The 26,030-nt window shown below is 33.2% G+C and overlaps 1 protein-coding gene across 3 annotated transcripts in view; it reads right to left on the bottom strand.

The window, feature by feature from the left end:
* Positions 1–1,215: 1,215 nt before the first annotated feature.
* LOC123551571 (uncharacterized) overlaps positions 1,216–26,030 on the bottom strand; it is a 100,423-nt gene continuing 75,608 nt past the window's right edge. For all 3 annotated transcript variants that reach the window (XM_053541047.1, XM_053541049.1, XM_053541048.1), the window contains 8 exons: positions 25,863–25,938; positions 23,858–23,935; positions 19,489–19,558; positions 12,134–12,307; positions 7,147–7,472; positions 6,836–6,945; positions 6,208–6,530; positions 1,216–6,006 (listed from right to left, as the gene is read on the bottom strand). In XM_053541047.1, the coding sequence (XP_053397022.1) occupies positions 2,744–6,006; positions 6,208–6,530; positions 6,836–6,945; positions 7,147–7,472; positions 12,134–12,307; positions 19,489–19,558; positions 23,858–23,935; positions 25,863–25,938 (4,420 nt within the window). In that variant the 3' untranslated portion in view covers positions 1,216–2,743. The remainder of the gene's footprint in view (positions 6,007–6,207; positions 6,531–6,835; positions 6,946–7,146; positions 7,473–12,133; positions 12,308–19,488; positions 19,559–23,857; positions 23,936–25,862; positions 25,939–26,030) is intronic.

Raw genomic sequence — 26,030 nt, 5'->3', positions numbered from 1 at the left:
CTGGAACCCATAATGGAATTTCGCCACTTCAAGAAAGGAACCAAGATCTTATAGTGATACAAGTTGTGTGCAAGTTTGGTTAAAATAAAATCATAAATGAAGCTGCTATTGTGCAGACAAGGTTAAAATAGCTAATTCTGGCCCTTTCAGGGGCCATAACTCTGGAACCCATATTGGAATCTGGCCAGTTCAAGAAAGGAACCAAGATCTTATGGTGATACAAGTTGTGTGCCAGTTCGGTAAAAAACAAGTTATAAATAAAGCTGCTATTGTGCAGACAAGGTCAAAATAGCTAATTTTGGCCTTTTCAGGGGCCATAACTCTGGAACCCATAACGGGATCTGGCCAGTTCAAGAAAGGAACCGAGATCTTATGGTGATACAAGTTGTGTGCAAGTTTGGTTAAAATAAAGTCATAAATGAAACCACTATCGTGCAGACAAGAAATTTTTGACGCACGGACTGACGACGGACGTCGAGTGATCACAAAAGCTCACCTTGTCACTATGTGACAGGTGAGCTAAAAACTGAAAGTAGCTGAATCTTCAGGGGAGTCACTATTTCTGTAATGAATGTTTTTCGTTGGTTGAACTGAAAGCTTTGAAGAAGTGACAGACATTACATTATTCTGTAGAGGCCGCTAGCTGGTTCAGCTACTAACAGCCCCCTAATAATTGGGAACCCAGGTCAGCTTATAATGTGTGGTGCATACCGGTAATCTTCAGGAAAGACTCTCTGTCACATATTTTTCTTTGGTTTAATTAACAACATAGGGAGATGAATCTTCAGAAAAGACTCTCTTTCAGTCCCATTTGTATCTTTGGTTTAATTAAGACCTCTTTAAATGACTCATAGAAGATAACTCATCAGCAAAGACTCTTTCCATTATATATTCTTTTTCTAAAAGAAGTTGAATCTTCAGGAAAGTGATATTCTTTGTCACATATTTTTCTTTGACTTAAATCAAAACTCTTTAAACTCATTGAATCTCCAACGACGACAATTTCTTCAATCATATTCAGTCACATTTGGTGTAGTTTAGAGGTCTTCAAAGAAATCAAAGAGGCTGAACCTTCAGGAAAAATATGGTATAGTAGTCCGCTTTAATGAAGCATTGGGAGTGTTTTATGTTGGGACAATCCATCTAAAGTTAATATAAACCCATTGTTGGTAGACTGAATGCATTTAAATGTTTGATAGATAACAAAACAATAGATTATAGAACATGTTTTTTTAATTTAACTTTATAATGAAATAAGCACTATGTTATTATCATAATATGATAATTTTTTTTCATAAATATATGTGTACATTTTAATCAACTTTTATATATACAAACAACCTGAGATACAAATATCGGTTGATTTTAAACAGTTTATAAAAGCATAAAACATATTAAAAGTATAAATTTCTAAAATATCATATGGTGATTTTTTATTCATTTATTTCTTTTAAAAAAGCCTCATTTTTTACTGGTGGATACATTATGACCCCAGTTAAGCTATAGGTTACTGGAAATTATGCATACAAAATACAATTTACCTGTTTTAGACAAAAATATACTTGTATACATTATACTGATATTTGGATATTGCTGTGCGTAAACTCAATTTTACAAAATTTTAACAGTTTTTTCTTTTCTCTGAATCTTATTTTCCTAACACAAGTTTTTATCAAGAGAAGCTTTCGTATCACAAAAAAAACACATATACACATATAATACAAACATATTATAACATAACACATACATTTTCATGTATAACTCAGTATTATCACAGACACTTTTTTTTTCATATGATACAATTTACATACATGTATTTTACAATCATATTCTGCTAAAACAACATAAAAGGGCTCCTCTTATTTTCAGATACCTTGCACACAAGTTTTCTTTTTTTTTTCTACAGAAATGAACACATTTCGTTCTTAAGCATTCTGGAAGCACATTTTTTTTCTTAATCAAAACGATTTCATTCCATACTTTCTACATATACTAGAAAGTTTACAAAATAAAAACCTTAGACAAGTATTTAGTCCAAATCTTTAGGACATTATAGACCAAAACAGACATTAGCAAATTATGTGTGTTTATAGTTTGATATTTTATCAAACACTTCGAATTATATTAAAACTGGTATCTTAAAAGATAAGAAATTACAGCCAATGTCACTGACAGCCAAAAAGGTTGCAGAACAAGAAAATATTATGCAACTTTTGCCAAAGTTTATTTGGGGTCTAATACCTAAAGTGAACTTCATCTTGTGTTGATTGTCTGCCACACATTTAAAATGAGCCAAAAAATCTAAACACATATGCAAAGAGGTAATATGGTTTCATTATTTCGAGTATTTTGTTCATACAGAATACCAGCTTGTTCAAAAGAAGAGACGGCAGTTTATCTTCGAAAAATATAAAGACCGACAAATCTTTGCCATTTTTTCCCATCCTGATTCTTAAACACTATTGCAAAGCGATAAAGATTTTCAACACCAAAAAAGGGGTTAAACAGAGATATATTTTCTTGCAAAATCTTTTATCACTGTGAATTACATAAAAATCACAATTAATGCAATATAAACAGAAAATTTACTTTCCACATGGTGCACTGTAGGATTAAATTCTTTATCAGATTATTGTTTTTGTTTTGTTTAAATGACTATTGCTTAAAAATCATAATCAGGGCAGTATGTACTTGGAGAATATATGAACACAATTTTGTTTATTCGAACAGTACTACTTATTGCTTAAACATAGGTAATATCAGTAAAACTGATGTCCGTAAGTTCTTCAAGACTATTATTGTCTCTCCGACAGCTGAAAGAATATCGGCACGAACAGTCAGACTCATCAGTCGAACTAAAGGAGTCTCTAGCCTGTGGGCCATATTTATTGAACGATTTTGTCTCTGGTTTGTTTCGACTCGAACTTCCCACACTGCTGTTACTGGAAGTGCTGGAACGAGTATTGTCACTATAGCGCTGGAACGTTGGTGGCGGAGTGTAAGTTGGTGGAGCACGTGATGATTTTGATGGTAAGTTAGGCACTGGCGATGAGGAATGAGATTGCGAGGTAACTGAATTATTACTATCTGGTGCCGTGGGATCGAAAATATTACTTAGTCTTTTCACACTCCATGGGAGCTCTTTCTGAACAGCTACAGAGTGTCTGTTTACTGCAGTGTCTAGTGAGGTATGGCAAGATGGTTCTATAGTTGATGATGGTCGAGGTTTCGCCGCTTCTGTTTCTCTTGATGATATTTTCGGATTTCTGTAAGAAATGGCTCCTTGAGATGACGTTCTTGGATGGGCAAGGTTTGCTTGAGGTTGTTTTGGTTCTAAAGATGAAGCACGTGATCTGAACACATTGTTCGACTGAGAGTGATCAATGTTTGAAACCGGAGTGTTTGATTTTGATGAACGAGAATTAGCTGACGAGTCTCTACTTCTAATGTTTGTAACTGGCGACTGATACCGTCCAATTTCACTTTGAGCACTATGAATTGAATAATCCGTAATTCTACTGTTACGATTATTAGATTTTGTACTACTTCTTTCTGGACTTTGAGCTGTGGTTGTTAAAGTTCTTGCTCTATTCGACACGGGAATATTGTCTCTACGCTTTGGAACAGAAGCAGTCTGAGCATTTTCCTTTGAGCTTTCAACTTTAGAGCTACTTTCTGATGAAATTCCAGGCACATTTTTTGGAGATGTGTTCACATATTTTTGCGTAGGAGATTTGTTCATTGGTTCCCCTGCTTTTGGGAACAAGTGTCTTCTTGCACTACTGGGACTAGATTCTGTGCGTTCACTATGATAAGGGGGTGGGTTGTTATAAGGTGGAGGCTGTTCTGGCCTCCTTGTCGGGGTTGTTTCCCGACTATGTATTCTTGGGCTTCTTCTCTGTATATCACCAATGTCACTACTACTTCTATGTAGACTCGAACCATGTGGCGATAATAAATGGTTCACACCAAGCCTACCTCCTTTGTTATTCGAAATCGAAATATCCCTGTCAGCAGACGACATTTTTACCAAAGGAGATCTGCTTGATTGTTCCTCCAAGTAACGTTTCAGAGATTCCTCGTAAAGTTTACGAGGATTGTACTCGGGCTGTTCGTCTTCACTAGAGTCAGTAATAGATCCAGTTTCTTCGCTTAATTGTTCTTCATGAACATCCAATGTTTTCTCAAATTTTTGCGAGGGTAATGAATATCTAACAGCTTGTTCTTGATACTGTTTCATTGATTGTTCATACAGTTGCTTGGCTTTCAAACTAGCCTGTTTTACCGTTTCCACATCATATTCTTCTGGCGACAGTCCTTGTTTAAGGAGATTGCTACGTTGCACAGCTTCATCGTAATCTGGTGGATTTTCTGGTCGATGAACACCAAGGTCCTCAGAATGACTGGAACTTCTAGATAACGAATCGGAACTAGAACTTTTGTTATCAGTAAGAAGCTTCTGAGGAATGTTAAACGACATTGGGATATTAACCATTGTCATCACACGTGTTGTCATTTCACACTCCGAATCAGAGTCATCTTGATCCTCACTTGAAACAGAATTTTCCTCCATAGGATATTTCTTGTGTTCAATGAACTGTGCTGTATCGAAACTGTTTCTACGTGCTTGAGGTAAAATTCCGTGATTGCCTTTCACTGGGGTGTTTTCACGTCTTTGGGTTTGAGACTGTGAGTTCAAACCCTGTAGCACAACACGCGGAGGTGGAGACGTTCCTTGTAGACCATTTGAATAGATGTTCAACTGTTTCATTGCTACTTGAGCATTGTTATTGTAAACGTCTAAATGAGGTGAAGGATTTTTGTCCTTCTGAGTATCGAAATCACGTTTATCTAACGAGTCCTGTGAACAATATGTTATTGACAATTTTGGTGATTTTATAATGTCTTCTGCTTCTTTTGATGTGTTTGAGCCAGAACCTTTCGGAGAAATTTCTGCATTTAATGGAAATGATCTCCTGTTACAGAGAGGTATCGGTGACCGTCTTCTCAACTTTGGTGATGTTTTCGGAGACGATTTTGGTGAAACGAGATAATTCATTTTATTCATAGGTTTTCTGTCAATTTTCATACCTATTTCACTGTCATCATGACTTATCTGTCTCTGTTTTTGAACAGCATATGCTGTATGTTTTGTTTGCTGATTTAACCATGCGGACATCCCACATTCCTCCTGTTCTGGCGTTTCCGCTGAAGAAGAAAGAGGATCGGGACTGTTTTGTCGGTTCAGGAAAGATCCAGATGAATCCGATAGTACACTATCCCGAGAACTACTCAGTGAGTATTTTGATTGTGGAGACATAGGCATAGTGCCTTCACTTGACTGTTTATACAAATGCCTACGGTTTTTTACAGTATTAATATCGTCAAACTCCATCAAACTCGGTTCTTCAAAATATAAATGAGCACCACTTGCTGATTTTACTAAAGTACCTATATCAGGTCTTCTATAACCCTGCATGATCATTTCAGAGTCCGCTTCTGAACTTTCTTCGACACTTTTTAAAGATTCAGTAGACCGTCTCTTCAACTTATCAGCCATATTTTGATTATAACGCCTGTTGTACCTATTTGGCACATGAAAGTTTGATTCAGAAGTGTATCGCGTGGGTTTTCGATCATATTCCATATTTGGACTTCCACTTTGATCAGAACCTTTCCTGCGCGTCCTACGAGGTGGAGGTACAGGATTTTGTGGATCATACTGATAAAAGTATTGACTATCCAAACTCTGACTTGTGCGATCGATTTCTTCCCGTAAAGCATCTGGATGAATAAATGAAGTACTGCGCATGTACGGGCGAACTATATCATTTCCGTTGCCATCCTCGTCATAATACTGAGAATCGCTGATTAATCCCGAATCTCCACTGAGATTGGATGGCGAGAAATGAGATTTTGCTACATGAGAACCAGGATCCATTTCCCCTGAGTATAAGATCTCCCGGTCTAGACTATCTATTGAGGAATCGTCACGGCGGAAATTACCTGAAAAGGACAAGGGAATGGTTAGAAACTAAATCGTAAACCTAGTATATCGATATATTTAATGATAACATACAATGGACAAGCACTTTATGAAAAGAAGTAATAATGCTTATAGCTAAAATTTAGTATATTCTTAGTTCATTATTAAAGTTTAACCGATATTCAAGAGAAATGCAGCACTGAATTGTAAAATTAACTTACCATGTGAACTGAGCACACTGTGCATACTGTCGGAGTCTGTGCTGGAATCCTGGCGTAGTTTCTGCTCAACTGAATCACCAAACAGAAGAATTGAATCCATGCCAAACACCTGAGTACAATTCTCTATCATGTATTGTAACAATGCAGGAGGAGTCGCAAGCGGGTCATTATTTCCCTTCGGCCACAGAAGACTCGGTGCTATACACACTGACAAATTGTATGCTGTCATTTTGTTCTCATCTGATTTCTTATCAATATGGTAAAGAACACACATTAGGTGGCGCAAGAGATCGTAGTGAGGGTCGGGAAGTTTACTCAATGTGCTGAAATAAAAATAAGTTCTTATTAATATCTTACATTCACAGAAAGCAACAAGAACAATCAAAATTTAATAAAAGTGAACATCAAGACCAAATCTTCATGGATTTAATATATTAAGCCACACAACTGTTTCATTTATAACTTCAATGTTGTTAATTAAGGGATTTTTCTTCAAAAGAGAACATACCTGGTACACATTTTGGACAAAAATTCTAGTAAAAGAAATATATCTAAACAATCAACTTAATTTTGTCATTTGAAGCTCTTCAGTTAAAGAAGGAAATTTAAGATAGTATGGTTTACTTACTCTTTAAGTTTATTATTTTTCTCTGTTGGATCAGTATAACTGTTAGCTGTGATCCAGTCGTCAAACAATTCCTCCATCAGAAGACTATGGGGTATATTTCTTAAGTAATCCTGTAATGAAATAAAAGAAATATATACATTTCTGTTATCTAAATGCATACAACTATAACAAATATATTTTTTTTTATTTTAAGCGCTTGGAAACAATTTGATTTGCTTTAAAGTAAAAAATTATTTTTAATGGGGCTGGGGTGTCATTAGAAACTCAGATCTTTTAACATTGGACAAGAATTCTTATTGATGTATAATTACCTTAATGAGGGCACCGATGACGAGAGGCGGCCATGTTTCGTTTGTCAGACAGTCTTCTCCGTCATCAAGCTTCTGACGTAATTCCTTACACATCTTCGCATTACACGATTTTCTCAGTATGCCCACTGTGTACGGTCCCTCTCGGAACAGAATCGTCAACAGCTCCTTGACGGGCTTTGCAATCAGATTTTCTGCTGACGTAACATCAGCGAGTTTGTGGCCAAACAGCTTCCCCTGTGGCTTTTTATCATCGCGATTTCTACGGAAGATGTTGATTAGCGGAGACTTTCTCTTTCCTTTTGACTGTTTTGATGTAGAAGTTTCATCTGCAAAAAAAGAGAAAACACATCTTGTCATGTCTGAGTTTTTACAAATGCCTTTTCATGTTGTTGTTTTTGCAACAATCATTGTAAATAATATGTTTTGCTAATTTCAAATATTTTGTTTAATTTATAGAGTCAGACACCTAACCACAAAATTACTGTCAAGTTTCTCTCTGAGAGATAAAACAGTCAGAAAATACTGATAAAACGGATAATAAATTCTGAAATAAAATGTCAACTTGATAATAATTAAAAAATTGTTAATGGACAGCCCAGAAGAAGCCAAAATGTAATAAATGTTACATTTAGATATATTTGAGGTTTGGCGGGGAAAATAAAAGTGACAGCATGTTGAGAAATGAATGACAATTGGGGTTAGATGTCTTGACAGCTCTTATTATAACCTGCACGCTGGAACAACTGTCGCAATGACCTTGAGGGGTTAAAACACATGTATAACTCATATACTCGTGTAACTATGTGTTCGTTCATGCATTAATGAATACCATACCAGGACAAGTTACAACAAAAGTGTAACCAAATGTCACAGGACTGTACCATATATAGTAACATAGCAAATTAGATAAGAACTTTGTTTCTCGATAATGAATCAGACTGTCGAAAACGTTAAAGGGCTTCAGCAACATTTTACAGTAGGTTAATTAGTACAGTTGTGCAATTATGTTGCAACCTGTCAACTCCACTAAATCGGCATCAAAAACTGATTTTTCGTCAGCAAAAATATGGGTCAGAATCATTTAACAATGCACATTAGGAGTCCTTCATATTCTCAGAGCATCAATAATGGCTGTGTAATAAAATGAATATTTAAATTAGAATATGTTCTTATTGTTGTTGTTGTTTTAAGTGCAAACTGTTACATTTTTTTTAAAAAAATGAGACTGATTTTCCAAAACAGATACATATATATTTTCATTTTTTCGAGTACCATTTTACACACAAGCTGTCAATGTTAATGGTTAATTTAATTCATAAAATGTCATTACCTCAAAAAGACTAACAAAACGAACAAAACATTTCTTTTTAATTTTTTAAGCGCCACCTAAGGTCAATAACCCGTCTTTGTGAGAACTGACTCGGAGCCCCGCTGGTTTTTTACCCGAGTCGCTGTCCCCGAAAGAAAATTATGGACAGTATCATAATAAACTCAATAGCTAATAATTTTAACATATATCTTTCAAAAACTATGATTGGACAATTATTTCGATAAGCCTATTTTAAAACGATACCCACCAATTAAATTGGGCAGTGACCTTTCGTGCGTCAAGTTTCATTTCAAAAGGGACGTATCAATCATTTCAGTTAGCAGGGACACAACAATTATATCTGAGACTAAAATCTTCATGAATGTGAAATTACTGTTCACTTATTTTTTTCCATTTCAACTTTTTGTCAAAAACTTAATAGCGCGAATATACGATATGCTAATTATTTCCAAGGCTTGCTTTTCTCTTTTAAATGCTTTTTTTTAAAATTAAATATACTTAAATGATATCATTGCAGTAAATTACCTGAAATTTAAGGAATATCAACTTTTGATAATGTAGAAATTTCTGCTTTTCAAATAATATTGAATGACAGAAAATTACATGTTTTTGATGGCAAATAAGTCTATTAAGATATTCAAAACCAGATGATTTCATTCAAAGTATTCCATAAAGAGATCCGAAAAAAAAAAAAAAAAATTAGTCAAAATAATATAAAAATTGCTGACCTACCTTTTAATATTACAAATTTGTTATCTTTTATCCAAAGTGTATTGATTTTCATTATTTTTTTTTCTTCTGTTTTTTTTTACTCTGCTACAGTATTTATATACATATGTACATGCATTTTCAATTTCAGGTCAATATAATTGTTTCCTGATTATTATCACGTTTTATCAGCGACCAGTCGGATGAAAATCGCCTATTCAATTTAAAGCAACAGACTGTATAAGGACATAACGGGTTTAATTACTACAAAATTGCAGACATAACATTATATAAGGCCCAGACTTTATAATTAACACCTGACAGATCGAAATTTTACGCCTAATTTGGCCTTAACTTGTTGCTTCAAGTTACTTTAATTTCCTGTGAGGACATGAACCAAACCTTATAAAGAAAGCTCCTGGTTTGAAATTTCTTTTTCATTCTCCGATAATCAAAGCAGATATATTCCCAGTTAGGTACTTCTGATCTAAATTCTTCCAAAATTACTGATGTTTTTACAGGATATGCAAATATGCATTTTAAACTACACGTAAGGTGACTTTGTAACATGTGCACAGAATTTTTACTCTCTGCTGTCGAATGGGAAATATAAAGTTGACAAAATCATTAATATATATTTTTTATCAGAGAAAAAAAACGTGCAGATTGTATCATACAAGGCATGCTTTACCAACGTCTTACACAAATTTGATGACAGGTGCGCATCTGGTGATAAGATAGGGAAGAATTTTATTACAAAAGTAACTAACCCTTCAGGTTATATTATTTCCAGTAATTTTATACATCTGGTGTACTTTGACCTCATTAAAATAATTATTTATTCAATTTTTCTGGAGGCTAGAGCTGTCTTGGTGACACGGGTTGTCAGGTCACCTTTCTTAAATTGAAATAATTACTTTTAATTATATTTTGTAACATGATGTAAAAACCGAAATAAGATATCACCACTTTATACTACATACTTTATTAGGAAAGTTTCAATGCTCTTGTTACAGGCCACGATTTTATACCAAGCTCGAAGATTTGTAACCTTATGAGGGTTTTACTCATAGCATATGATTATTCAGTTGAAAAATTTTAAATAGTTTCATAAAAATTTTAGCCTAAGGTGAAAAATATTTAAACGATTACATTTTACACAGATCGGTCAGAATTTTAAATGACTGTTAGGCTATTTAAATATGCGATGAATAATGACCCTTGTTATTTATTAAGTCCAAAGAATGTACTTTCAATTCTGTTTTAACGGCAAAGTCTGCAAATATTTGCTTAACATTTAAAATTAATATTTACCTAATTTTTGAATAACTAGTTAAAATGTAGCAGATGGCTTTGGCTAAATTAATATACAGAACATGTAAACTGAAAATAAAATATGTCTCTTTTAGTAGTTGTAAAATTAATGATTAACCAGTGGAAAAAAAAAATGGTGACAGCCCCATATTATTATACAAAACTGCGTGTATGCAGATATTTAGTAGTCTGTATCCGCATATATTTTACTGTCACAATGTAATTAATTGCGAAGAATTTCATGCATTTACGATTTCGGTAATTTATTATATTCAAGTTGTGCACAGACATTAACGCATAAAAATTTGTAAAAAAAAATACACAAAAGATCTCAAAATGCACTAAGATGCATTTCATCTGTTACTATCAATGGGTTTTCTGTAATACAAGCAACTCAATACGTAATGCAATGTCGTACACAATTTTAAAGGAAGTATTGCTCAATCAGAACGATAAAGCTATTCTACGGTGTCGTGCCCTTCCCGCCACGAAACAACAGTATTTTACTACTTGTTTATTATCTAATTTATCTATTTTTTGTCTTTGGCCACAATTTTTTGGTAATTAGTCACGCTGATGTCTATCATTCATTGACAACAACATGTTTTCATAACTTTCCGGTTTCATAATATGAACATCGTCAAGCAAAATGTTATTTCTTAATATACACATAATTTTGAATAACTGGGATGACCAACATATCTTTTGGTGTTTCCTTTATGTTAATTATTTGTCTTCAAGTCAAATAAAAAAAAATGGATGTTATAAAACAGTGTGGTAGACTCACTGTGTTTATTTTACACATTACACGTTTAAATCTACTAAAATAGCAGAATTAAAAATGTCCACAATACGGCCGAAAAATGTTGCATCACATTACATGAAAGTATCGAAATAATTTCTGTCACAACAAGTCCCAGCTGACCAAACTAGTCTTGTTTTGACTGGACAGTGTATTTTGGACAACTATATTGCTCCAGCCTAATCACTTAGTTATTCAAACTTGTGCAACTAAATCCAGAAACAGTCTATTGTCCACTGCAACACCTTACACTGTATGATATAAGGGGGAATTTCGCAAGTCCATGGTAAATGTACAGTACAAAAGAGAAAGAAGAGACTTTAAAGAAGAGCCCAGCCAATTCTAACACCTCTGACCCTACAAAATAATCGGGGAAGGTCACAGTGGAATGCACTTGTAACAAACAAGTTTCATCAGCTTTGTTTGTCTGAGGTAATCATTTTAGCGCTAACAATAGGTTTTCTCAATAGCCCATTATTGCCTTTACTAATACTAAGTATCACTATTCAACAATTGCACTCAAGCATAATGGGAAGTATGCATATTAAATTACTTTGACCATCTCTTTGAAATATGCATAAATAATAAATCGTTTATTTCTCCCTAGTAAATACTTTGGTCAAAGCATCTGTGTTTCTTCAAATGTATCTTACTTTTACATAGTTCTGACTGTATTAGTTTTTTAATATTTGTCACAGATCTGAATGTATCTGATTCGTTCCGAACCAAATACCGGATTTGGTAGGAAAAACTCTGTTGCAACTGCTGCCAGAGTGCTGCTATGAAGGTTTGAGACATAGGCAAAGATAATCCTAACATCGGCGAATACCAACCTAGACTGTGTCTTTTCTGTGACTTTTTGTGTTTGAGAAAGAACTCGTATTTTCTGTTGTTTGCTTGCATCTCTTTAATGATACGCTCAATCTCCAGTTCCGTCAAGTTGTCTTCGGTCCTCTTTCCAAAGTCTCGAATCTGATTTAATTTGATCGCATATGGCAACTCATGGCCTGGAAAGAGAAAAGAGAATAGTTGAAATTTATAATCATCATTTCCTCCGTATGTGGCAAATGTTTACTGAATTTTAAATATTGTTGTTGTTACAACAGTTTTGTGATGAAGCGACAAAACTGAGATCTGAACAGGGCGTAATTTTTGTAAATTATGCGAGGCATTCTAATTTCACATTTGAATTTAATTCACTTCAATTTGTCAACTGCCTATGATAGGTCAGCCAGTACGTAAAAAAGCATTTTATATTAACATTATGGATATAAAAACTGCCTTTTAAGAGAAAGTGAAGCTCGCTGGTCAAATTTTATAATCTCAATATTAATGCTCAGACGCACGTTTAAGTCATGCTCAAGTATTACTTTGTACCAGTTATCTTGTGACACTAAGGTTTTGTTTAAAGAAAACGATACTCCACTGTAATTTTTAACAACTAACGTAAGATATGAAGATAATAAGATAATACAGAGCAACAAAGACTTAGTCATCATTGTTGTTTTGAGTTCTTATCTGATCTCAGATAAACTACATGTATTTACTGGTCTAGTGCATTCTCAACATAAACTATTATCTTAATGGAGAAAAAAATAAATTTCAATTTCATACCTTAATGATTTTCTTGAAAAAGTAAAAACTGGTGAATGTGTATTAAATTATATTTCACTTTTAACTTCTATTTTACTCTTTGTTTTCATTATGCATCCATTTCTAATCTTTCTTTTGCATACTATGCATTGATCATTTAAAGACAAAAAGGTTTTCAAATAAGTATAAGTATTGATGTATATACATTTCTTCTATTTTTCAGATCAATTTTTTTTTTTTAATTTCAGTACAACTTACTATATAACTTACTATATATATATATTACTGAGTAACTGAATATAATTAATAAATTTCTTTACCTTGCGTTGATTGAACATCCAGCAACATTTTTAATGTGTAAATGTTAATATTTTTAATACACAGAAAAATATAATCCAAAGATATGTGCAGATTTTTCAATATTCGAGTGTTTGTATGTAATATTAGATAATATAAGTCAAAGTCACACAACTATCCATGTTAAACATTTCATTTCATCCACATACAACTTCTTACAACTTTATATTTGTAAACACCACAAGTGACTGAATTAGTTTACAGGTAGGACAAAACTATCATTGTATCACATGACAACTTGACAGGCTTATCTCAACCAATCAGAGCACGTTACTATATTAAGAACAACTAATGATTTCAGCTGTCCATGTTATGATATTGTATACAGATATACTTATTATAAATTTAACATTTGAAATAGACTGAAATTATCAAAATTTCAACTTTAAGAATTTGGTAAAAAAATGTGTTTGATTATTTCATCCTGAAGATGTTTATCAAAGTCTTACCAGGGCAGATTTTTTCTAATTTGTACTTTACAACAGTAAGCCTCTTTAGAAATTGTCGATACGATTGCGCAAACATGATTACCAATTGTAGGTGGGTTAAAAGAACAATATTTTTGCAAAATGAATAGAAACTTTTCAAAATAGCCTTGAAATATTTTGATTCAAAATGAAGATTGATATACCTTTTACCACACAGATAAAATACTTTTCCTGTGACAAATCTGTATGCACTGTATTACATAAATTACGATTCAAGTTAAAATAGGCAAAATTATTAAATACAAAGCCTTCAAACGGCATTTAATTTTTTTTCAGGGATAGTTCTTTTCCCATAATTAAATACACAATCCTACTTTCAGTAATTTTCTCTCTGACTTGTTCTATGCAAAGAAGTATAAAATACACAGAATGGCAACTGGCTGTAATCTCGCGTGAGCTCGTGTCAGAGCGTGATTCGGCGTTATCTTACTAAAAACAAACATCGGCGAGCATGCAGTTACAATTTGTACCTTTAAAACTACATTTAAAATACATGTTAGCTTCTAAAACAAAACTAGTTTAATGAGAAATGGTCTTAAGACACGAAGTACAGGGTTTTTTTGCCATCGAAAGAAGCGTGGTCATACGGTGATAATTATTTTACCGATGAATAATTGCTTTCGCATACAAAATGGCGCGTGGAGAAAGCGCCACTTCCGGTAACGAGATCTCGTTTTTTTGTCACGGGAGGTTGGCGAGATTTGCTCTATATGCCTTTCAAGTTGCCAATCTATTTATTTTATAGTTCTTTGTTCTATGTAGGTAATTAAATGCAATACGGGGTAAAAACATTAAGTTCATTAAATTATAATGAGCTGGCTCTTGCGTCAAAACTATGCCAGTTTTAGGAACACCGTAATTAAAAGCTAAATATTCTTAAATGTCTGAAGACTAGAAGACTGTTGACATCTGAAACTGTAAAATAAGTATTTTTATCCTTCTTTTTGGTAGAAGGTCACCACTTGACATACTGGAACCAGCATGACCATATTGTTATTTCAATGGAGACAATAGGTACTTGAGAGTTAGAAGTTAGGCGAGACCTCATTTTAAAAGTACTTCTATAACTTAATTCCATCAAACGGTCTCCAATTTCTACAAAAATATCTGATTTTACTCAACATCATTTTTTTAAAGCATTGTAAACATATAATTCAAAGGCAGAAGTGCTTTTTGGCACAAAAAAAAATGCGCATCTAATGTGCATTTCAGTGGTGAAACAACAGTTAACTGAAATACACTGGAACACTGCGTAACCTCCTGCATCCTTGACTAGACTCTAAAAATAAATGTTGTCTCCAGCCATTTACACATCCCCTTGCATCTTTGAGTCTGCATAAAGCAGGTCCTAGCTTTTTAACAAGTGAGTTACGAGAAGGCAAAAATTTACATAACTGCAGTTATTTTGAAATTTTTTTTACAGAAATGTTATCTTGGACAATGGCAATTTTCTGGTTAAACTGACCTCAGGTCTGTTGACTTGCATTTTTTAAAAAATCACCAAAATAAGCATTGATCAGTCTTGATAAAATGCATAAACAACTTCTTATCTTGAAGTATATATCAAAACTATACTATAAGCTGATAATGCATGTCTTTTATTCTCCCAATTCTTGAAATATGTTTGTATACAAAAAACCCGCTAAAGACCTTGAAAAAACAAACACATTCTGCAAGGTTTATTGTCTAGTTAATTCTACTGACCACTGGCCAAAACAACATTTTTGAGGTTCTAATCTTAAAACTGTTTTGAATAGGAGAGGTCTTGTAATCCTCTTACCTCTAAACAGTGGCGTTTTCAATGACCTGATTCTATTCAGAAATTGTAAAGAATTAGGTCCCCCTGTTTTATGGCACTCCCTGAAGACTTGTAGCTTTAAACAAGAAAACAAACTGTTTTTGAGCAAAAATAAAATACGTCAGTGCTGGCTTTTAAAAATGCTACGTAATGTTAGACCTGAAATTATTGAAATACGTGCAGAAAAGAACGAGCACCAACAAATTGGACCAAAATTGTCACTGTTCGTGTCACTTATATGTAAAGTATTTCATACATTCAGAACTTTTTTCTCCTCTAAACAAATTCCATCTAAGATCTTATGATTGACCTTTTAACCTATCCCCAACAAAATTCTGTCAGAATTCATTCATAGACAGGATTTGTGGGTTAAGGATGTTTTCGATGGCCCTTGTTGCCCCATTAGGAGTGTATTCTCAAGTATATTATATGTAAATTATGGGAAAATATGAAGTTTGGTGGTAAGTTGATAAGAATTCAAGTGGACCAGGTCAATGAACATCAAGAACCTAGATGAAACAAATATTTTCCATATTAAAACTTGTCAACAGCTATTAGTGGTACTTAAAAGGTGTAATAAATTCTTATATGATTTTGTAATTATGAATCATGTATCTTTGATAAGAGACTGTGACGACACTGAAAGTGTTGATGATGATGAAGATGATGATGACCATTTTGATGATGGATTTACAGCTGACCCTAATGATAATGGAATATACACAACTGTAGTGAATAATATGAGAATATGCATGAATAATGATGATGATGATGATGATAGTGATATGAAGACCATGATGGTGTCCTGTAAATATTGTTATACAGTTTTTTAATATATACCTTTTAAGTGACTTTTAGCTCTGTTGCATATTTTCATCAATGATTTTAACATACCAGTAGTAAATCTTATCCTAATATTACCCTACCAGTCCATACCCCAACCTCTCCCCCACCCAACCCAAACATGGCTAAGAATTCATTAAACAATCGCAAATCAAATTTCCATTTTGCTTATTTTGTATCTTTTTCAAAATTCCTTAGATTCCTAGATTAACTGAAGTAATGTAATGTGCAGGGATTAACCCTAATCTCTTTGATAAAAATATAACATAAAAGTCAAAAAATGTGTCAAAAGCTAAACAGATAAAAAATGAAACTTTGGGTAGGATTACAGCCAGCCGCAAAAATCGAAATTTATGCGGGTATCGTGACAAAGGGTTCAATGAGTGCAGTTTTTGTGACTTTCCTAATCAAGTGTGTGCAAACATTGTAAATATGGTGGTCAATCTGACAGTGCTACCAGAAGCTCCCTTTCATTGTTAGTCATTATTTACCCAAGAAATTTTGTATTGTATCAATTCATAGATTATTACATTATGGTAAACACGAATAGCAAAATGGTAAACATGAATAACAAACAGCACTGAAGGTGACACAAATTAAAGAAACAATGGAAGCCTTTATCAGTACCTAAGATTTCACAAGATTGATAAAGGGCTTGGGTGCACCAGATGAAAATTTTATTTTTTCTTTACATATAACATGTCCGAAGTTTTAGTCTTCTTTTTCAAAAGCTGAAGATTACAGACCTATTGCTTCTTTCTTTTGTCTTGACCAGCGAAAAAAATCCTTTCGTTTTGAGGTAAGATATTATTAAAAATTCTTTCTAAAGCTGTTTTCAGTTCTTTTTTAAAATCTGAAGTACCTGCGTCACAAAGTTGATAAACTTTGCCTTGGTTGCTAGGAAATGTCATAGAATGCAATCAGTAAATCAGATTAAGATATTTCAAACTAATCACTTCACAAAAATGGGGTAACCCTTTGATGGGATGAAAAGGTCTGAGAGGTGTTAAAGGTGATATAACTGGTCTTAACAACTTTAATCATATCACTGATAGGATTTTCAAAAACCTGCTAAACTTTCTCAACTGCCAGAATTTCACAGTTTTGCAAATGGCCATCATTTGGAAAAGCATGCCATTAATCAAGTACTTCTTTATATTGAATATTTAATAGAGTTAATCTTAATTGTCGTAGAATAAGAACTACTTTATGCATTCTTTAACTTAATTGCAATATTAAATGTGTTCTTAAACAATTTGTTTGAATTCTTTTTAATCAATTTTAAGGTAATTCAAAGAATTTGAAAATTGTTTTTTTGTGGGTTTTTAATGGCATCTACCTAAAATTAAAATCCTAACAAATAATTTTTACATCTGTTTTTTTTCTTTCTTTAAAACATGAAATTGACAAATTCATGTACCAAAGAAATAGGTAATTATTAACAATTTCATCTAATTGAATAATGGATTTCACATAATTGAATAATGGAAGTACAAACCATGGATACATTATTAGAACCCAAAATAGAGGATTTATAACTACAGAAGTCTGTTATTAAGAAAATCTTAAATATGCACACTTTACCATCTCCTAACTGCATGACAAAATATTAAAATAGCAAAAACAGAAGAAAAACAACCTGATGATTTGATTGAATTTTAATGGGTAAAACCTTCTAAACCACATTATTGGTATCTGTACTCATACATTTATTAATGTTTCAATACAAACAGCTACCAAAAAAGTTTACGAATGTCTTTAACTATAATTTTTCCGCCCCAAAGTCGCCAGTACACAGGTATGAGTTGGTAATTTAAGCATGTAATTATGACAAAATGAACAAGAAAAATTCAATTTTTGATACCCATTCAAGCCAAAAAACAACAACACGATTTGAGAAAAAAATGCAATTAATTCCCAATCCCATTTTTCATTTTCATGAATAACGATAAATATATTTCTTTCACAGTCAAGCATGCATGATGTATTATATATGTATAGTTAATCATGTCACAGTCTTTTCAAACTTCAAAAAAAAGGAAACATGCTAACACGAGCTCAAGGACGCCTCATTTTATGTGAACATTATTTATTAAAAACTTTTCAAAAGAATATGTATTCTCTTTTGTCTTTGTTTCTAATTGAGCAATTTATCTTTAAAATGGGGGGGCAAAAAAATTTTCTGTGCAAATAAAATTAAGTTCATAAAATTATGCAAAGAGTTTTACTAAACTTCGTTAAACTGCATAATTATCATATAACTGCCGATGTTTAATTCGTTCCTTTTTAAATCCTTTTTTCCATAAAGCTTACAACTATGATATTTAAAAAAAATAGTTTTAGTGCATAATTATTTTAACATACTAACATTGTTTTGAATTTGCTGTAAATGTCATATAAAGAATATGTCACCATATCATACTGTCATATATAGTTTTGCATTTTTGCACTCTAGACAGTATTGAGACAGTATCGCAAATGTTTTAAAAGCGTCTGAAAAAAAAAAGTGATAATAAGTTTGCACTTGGTTATCTATAATACATTTTAGCAAGATATCATTGAACGGTCGGTACCAGTTTTTACCCTGTACAGGATTTTGGGACTAATTTAAGTGATAACATCACACATTATGATATTAATAACTTTATCATCAGAGGTAAATAAGTTCGAAATATGCAAACTGTTATTATTACAGTACTAGAACATACTGCAGAAAAAGTTTAATTTCACACAATTTATTTTTATCACAGCTTTTTAACCATTTAGTGTACCCTTTTAGTTTTATTACGTTTGAAATTAATCATAATGCAATCAATGAAAACACCCAGCCACACATTTTTTTAGTCTCACATATTTTGTGACGTGCCCCAATTGTAAACGAAAAACATTTAAATTTCAGCGATATTTGTCGAATAAAGTATTATTTCATCAGTATGCCTTGAATCATTGGATTGACTTTGTATTTTTCCAATTTTGCAAGACTCAAATAATTTATGGCATTAAAAATGTGCTGAATGATTGGATAAACTCTGTATCTGTTTTTCCAATTCTTTAAGACTCAGTTAATTATGGCACTAAAAATGGACATTTTCATATCAATCTTGCTTACCACAGAGAGGGTAGGGGGCTTCATCTGGTCCTAGTCTCACCCACAACTGGTACTCTTTCACCTCCGTCTCCTGAAAAAATATATCAAGGTCATAAATATCTTATCCCAATTACAACAGGTAAAACTGCATGTAATGAAAAAACTTCAACAATGACAATAGCTAATATGGATTTGGTGAAATTTCAGAATTTTGTTGACGGGACATTCACTGTCAACAATACGACAATTTGTCACAGCTGATAAACAACATCTCCATAATGCCAGGATACTACGTAGAAGTACAACTTTTCCCGCTTCATTTCCATATTAATTAAAATGCAAATAAGGTATTTTGTACTACGTAATAGTAATTAGCAAAATCAAAAGGCCCACAACTCTTAAGCCTTTCCCTTATCGTCAAATAAATTAAAACTGCTCCCCCACAGTCATGTACACCCACATGGCAATTGCAAAGGGACAGGATAATTAAATTAACCACCACGGCATTAAAATAGTCACAAAATTTGTCAATGTCCAGTCAAATGTACATGTGTTATAACGAGTGTCATAAAAACTGTCATTCTATTGGTCAGGCTATTCATTGTCCAAACTTATTTTCCTGGCTAGACTAGAGAATGTAAACTTGTGGGAGTAGAAATGTGTAAAATTAATCAAAGAAATTTTTGTTATATGTAACTAAATTTTTCCTAGCGAAAACTGAAATAGATAAATGACGTATCTTATCCGATAAAATGAAAATAAATGTTTGACTGGGGGAAGGGGGTGTGAATTCTCCAAGTATATTGCTTATACCAAAAAGAAATAAGAAAACAACAGTATCGTAACATTACAAAAATATCAAATGAACAATATAAGTTATAAAATACTGCAAGATATTTCTCAAATAAATCAAGCTTTGACACAAGAATTGATACATACAAAACACAACCATGTCTAAATCCAGAAAATATGATTGTATATTTATTTTTCTGTCATATAACTATAGTGAGATAAATTTCTCAATGAAACAAACAGCGAAGTTATTACATATATATACACAAAATAGCCTGGCTGACGTAAATACGAGTCTCTTCCTGACTACCACTCCCTGGAAACGTCAAAGACATGGTCAACAAGTGAGCATCGTTTTCCAGACAAACACCAAATGTTTCTGACAGAGGATCATGGTCCATTTAGTAGGTTTGGTCTTTGTTTACTGACACTCCAGTTTTAACCTTTACCCTGCTAAATTTCTAAAATGGACTGGTCCATCATTCAATTTGGGCAGTACCACTTATCATTCAAAGGGATATCTGCTGAAAATTTACTGACAGAATAGCAAACAGTGCAGACCATAGATGTGCAGGCTGATCTTGGACTGCACTGGTCGCAAATGTAAAATTACCTGTCGCCGACAGGCTAAAGGTTAATATTGGATGTAGACCCCCTGTGCTCAACTAAGCATTATTTCATCACATGCAAGCACCCAGGTAGGACAATCAACCTTCCTGTAAGCCAGACGGATGACTTTTTCAAACAGAAGAATTCTTCACCCACAAGCAAGGTTTTGAATCCACAGTGGCGTGGGGTAAGTCATTTGAATCTGGCGAACCTTAACCACTGGGCCAAAGAGGCCCTAAGTCTAGTCAGAGTATACATGGCTAAGTAATGAGTTGCTGAAGGAAAACTTGGGAACTTTCTTTCAAGTTATAATGAGTTAAATCCACACTGGTCAAATAGAGCAGGTTAGAATTTCTTTTGAAGTGATTTTTTTCCCTACATTCTTTCATAAATGTAGTAAATGAGCAAACATGAACAAAAAATTTGATTTTGTGTAGTGATGAATAGATTTAGTTTTCTGTTCAGTAACTGTTCATCTTCTGATAGTAGGGAAATTTACTTTCCTTACAAAACTTGCAATTTTTGTGTACGTGACACTGTATCATACAGCACTCATATCCAGGCGGAAGTCCATTAAGAAAAATATGACACAAACATGATTTTAAAGTATGAACTTATTGGAAAATATCACATGTACTGTTTGTTGTTCAAAGCCATGAAACGAAGCTGTGTGACGCAAACCAATTGTAATAAATACGTTACGCATGAATATAAGGCTCTCTTGCTGATAACGAGAATTGTCAACATCAGAAATTTGCACTCTGAAACTGTCCTTGTACTGAGTACTTGTTATCCATCATTTTAGGTTAGTTGGTCAATGGTTTAAACTTTGAAACCAGCCGGTCAGTTGACCTAGTAAACCGTTGGGAACAATATGTATCATTCGTACTTTTGTAATCAGTACAATATACATCTTGGTACAAAGTTTGAACTTCTGAAGAACAAGTCTATAAATCTGGTATAATAATAATATGTCTTTAACCTGCCAAAAGGACTTCATATAAGAGAGCCAAAAAAGGGAGGCAAACATAAAATAGGCAGCCTGCATTGCTATGTGCCTATGGTTATTGACTTTTAATCATCATGACTGGTTTGAACCTTAAAAGGGGTGACATGATTTTCTGTAGGGATGCCATTCAACTGGCTTTGTTGAAAGTCGGTGGTTTAATATATGCCTGTGTTCTTTAAACGTTAAAGCTGGGGAGGCCCCAAATTACCTCAGCCATCACTGTAACTTTCAACATCTGTCCCCATTTCTCCCCACCCATCAAAAATTGTAAATATAATTACAGACAATATTCCTTTGATAGGGAGAACATTCTGCATAAAAAGCCTTAAATGCAACAGAGAACAAGAAGCTGCGTTCAATAAACGCTTGATGCCCCCAGTACCATCCTTGTCGATACAAAGCAACCTAAGTCCAAAACGAGGTCAAGTTCAAGGTCAAACTGAGGTCAGGTGATGTCTGAAGATGAGGAATGGTCACAGGTTACACAGGTTTTACATCTGCATCAGTATCAAGTCATTCTAGTAAGGGGTATTGATGATAGACGAAACGGTCCCATTTGGTTAACCTCGTATAGACGGATGGACGGAGGAACGAACGGACCGACAGGACAATCACTATATGCCTCCCACATCAGTAGACACTGGGGGCATAAAAACAGAGCAGTGTTCTGGAAACACTGGGATGTGTGTGGACTGTTCTAAATAAAACCTGGTACAGTGCTTATAAATTTGCAAGTCTTAAATTAGGTGGTAATTAAGTTGGGTTTTTTTGCCTGACCTTTCCGACTAAACAAATAAGCATATCTTTATATATCTGCCGGGAGAACAAAAATGAAATACCAATGGCCTTACTAAAAATTTTTCTCATGCTTTCTGCTCATTTTGCACTGACAAGACAAAGCTGGGAGTTTTGATAAGAAAACATACGAATGCTGACACACCATTATATACCACTGACACTAAACTGCCTGAAACCAAAATGCTAATATCTATTGTTTTTACAAGAAATGCCTAAAAGTCAATCATTAAAGGTACTTACAAATGTCACAATTATAACAAACATGCACTTAAAGCATTTAGCCCTTTGATCAATTTTCTTACTTTACGTCTTAAACCAAGTTTTGACGGAGCATTTGTTTGGATAGAGTTGACATTGATTTACAATGTTACAAAGTCTTTGACATTTAAGCGTATAACACAAACTGTACCTGTGTCAGAGTTTCTTTTCCATCATTATGAAAATCGTTCTTAATCCTTAAAAAAATTTCTGAAGGAAGCCATATTTTCTCTCTTGTTTCCTCGTTTATTACAAATTAGTATGCGTATTTCTCGTTAAACTTTTATTTGGCAGCAAAATCATGAACAAGGTATCCCACATGTTTATCACCAAATTTGGACAATGTCAAATGTTACATTGTGTATCTACACTCCTTTCTCATCCTAATTTGACAATACTATCAAATAAGATAAATAAATTTGGTACAATTGTGTTTAATTACTGCAGTAACACCATTAACATGTGTAGTTATATCAATAACTGATGATGATAACAAATCTAAATTTAGTTTATGATTAAAAATATGATATCTACAATTTTTAGCCCATTTGTAAACAAATCCTGTAACTTATTTTGAATCACTAAAGACTACTACCTGCAATGGGACTGTAATAATGCCATAATTATGACAGGGTGTGACCTTGACCCTAACAAAGTTCAAAACTGCAACCCACAGGCTAAGCAGACAATATCTAATAATCTTTCCAACTAATTCCATTTTTATTCATCAGTTAAAATTGTTTTACAATTAGTAGGCCTTAAAAATTGTATACTTGACCCTTACTATTAATTGAAAGAAATGTTGTGCCAATAAGTCAACTTCATAAACAGAATTGCTTCACCAAACTTATACATGAGACAGAGTTATGTATGGGTATATGGACTATGTGACTATATTTAATACAAGAGGCAAATGAAACTTACTGATATGTTTAACTGTTCCAGACAGGACTTGATGATAGACAATACATCTGTAACACTCTCAACTTCTACATGACATGCCTGCAAAAAGTTATACAAATAAATGAATATCAACTGGTTATTTGTCAAATGTAAACTGCTCTTAGTATTTTCAATTTAATTTACATGTGCAAATTGAATTTAACAAACTTTAGGAATATCATTTTCTTCAAACATACACATTACTGTTCTCTTTTTTTTTCTTTTTAAAAATAAGCTGAATTTAATAAATACTTCTTTTTTACCATTTCTGGTATAAAGGTCTACCAAGAAAACTTAAATCCTAATCTAATAGCTATTTCCAAATGAAAATGTTATACTATTTCTTATAAACATCACTCAAATTAAAGTCCTAATAGTAAGGCAACAGTATGTACAAATCATACAAAGATAGACACCATTTTTTCATAAACTGAAAAGACTTCACAACTTAGAAAATAAAAAAAGAAACAAATATATAAAGTGTTAACTAACTTCCTCTGCTCCAAGTCTAGCATCAAATTTACCCCCTGATGAACCCATTGTAGTTTCATGCAGCATATAAATATAATAATCCAAAATGATTTTCAATTTCCCATTTTTTTTAATCCTCAGATTTTTCATCCATTTTTTTAACATGTGCACAAGAAGTAATTCAAAGATAAACTGCTTATTCCAGACCCTTAAACTGGCTAAAAATACCAATAAAAGTGTGGCTCTAATAAAAGTGTCAGTGAAATGAATTCAGACTCCAAACTTCAAGGTAATTAGTGAAGTTCTCTAATCTATAAGTTGTGGATTGTCTACTACTTATTGCTCTATAATGCCATGTCACTTTCTTGCCATTTACTGTTCAGTCTAGGTGTTAATTACTCATAGAGCTAATTAATCAAACTCTGTTATGAACTGGTCACACTTATTGAGAATGTGTGAAAAACGTTAAGTTTCTAAAAAAATACTATGAAATTAGACAAAAACAATTTTTCCACTTCTGTGTTAAATATTTTTATAATGAAGTATAAACCTTGAAATTGATGAATTAATACTGCAGTTTGAACACATAAAACAACTGATTCAAGATTTATCTGAATTAACAGAACCGTATTTTTAAGTATTTAAACTTTGGAAAATGATGTAGTGAAATTAAAGACAAAACGAAAGAATATATTGTTTGAACGACTTGAATCAATTACCATAATTCATTTTTATTTAAATTCTACTCAAGAATCAGTTGAAAAGTTTTTCAGATATACTTGTGGAAAAATGAAAGATTTTTAAAAAGTTGGAGGAAAGTAATTATGTAAGTAAAGTGTTTGTTTATTATAGTGTCACCTGTACTGAAAGGGCCAGCCAATATGACTTACGAGACACCTACATACATTGAACAGCACTACTTCCCGATCCCTATTTTTTAATGCCAGACACCAGGCAGGTAGGCAATCAGTAACCATTATTTAACTAGCTGGCGGCTCACCAACCGGTCTCTCTTCAGTAACAAGACCTGCCTGACAGGGCTCGAACCTTCGACCTCCCGATTGCGGGGCAGGTGCCTTATCCATAAGGCCACCGCAGCTCAGTATATGTGTTAAATGTATTAACCCTTTTACATATGACAAGCTTAGAGTGTAAACTTTTAAGGATTATGTCTGATTGCAAAATTTTATGTTTTTTCACCACATAATTTCAAATTATTCCAACCCTTCCCCCTACTCCCACTCCTTGCAAAATTTTCTGAACAAGCAAAAGGTTTCAAAATGCTTGTATTTTTGTCTTATACCATTATCAGTACTTGAAAAGGCTATTTTTATCTTTTGATCTTTTATTATCAATTTCTTACCATACATTTTCTTTGTCAAAGGCCCACAACTGCTTCTTTCTTGGGCATACACTGAAATCTGCTTTCTATATGACATACGAGGAAACAGTCACAGCCCCCAAAAAATTTTAAATACGTTATATCCAAATGCTATTGGAAACTATTTTACAATACCTTATCAATCTCTCTATGATGGACATCTAGTTGCAGAGTTTTCGGCCGTAACTTTGCACGCTCTTCTTCAACTTGCCTGAAAGTAAGCAAGAACAAAGAAAATGTTACAATATTCAAAACTCTTTTTTTATGAAAAAAAATATATTGTGTAAGCATTAGAAAATTGCC

The sequence above is a fragment of the Mercenaria mercenaria genome, chromosome 4 (assembly GCF_021730395.1).
Source record: "Mercenaria mercenaria strain notata chromosome 4, MADL_Memer_1, whole genome shotgun sequence".
NCBI classification, from domain to species: domain Eukaryota; kingdom Metazoa; phylum Mollusca; class Bivalvia; order Venerida; family Veneridae; genus Mercenaria; species Mercenaria mercenaria.
The sequence above is the reverse complement of the archived record's forward strand: the minus strand, read 5'-3'. Positions and strand labels throughout refer to the sequence as shown.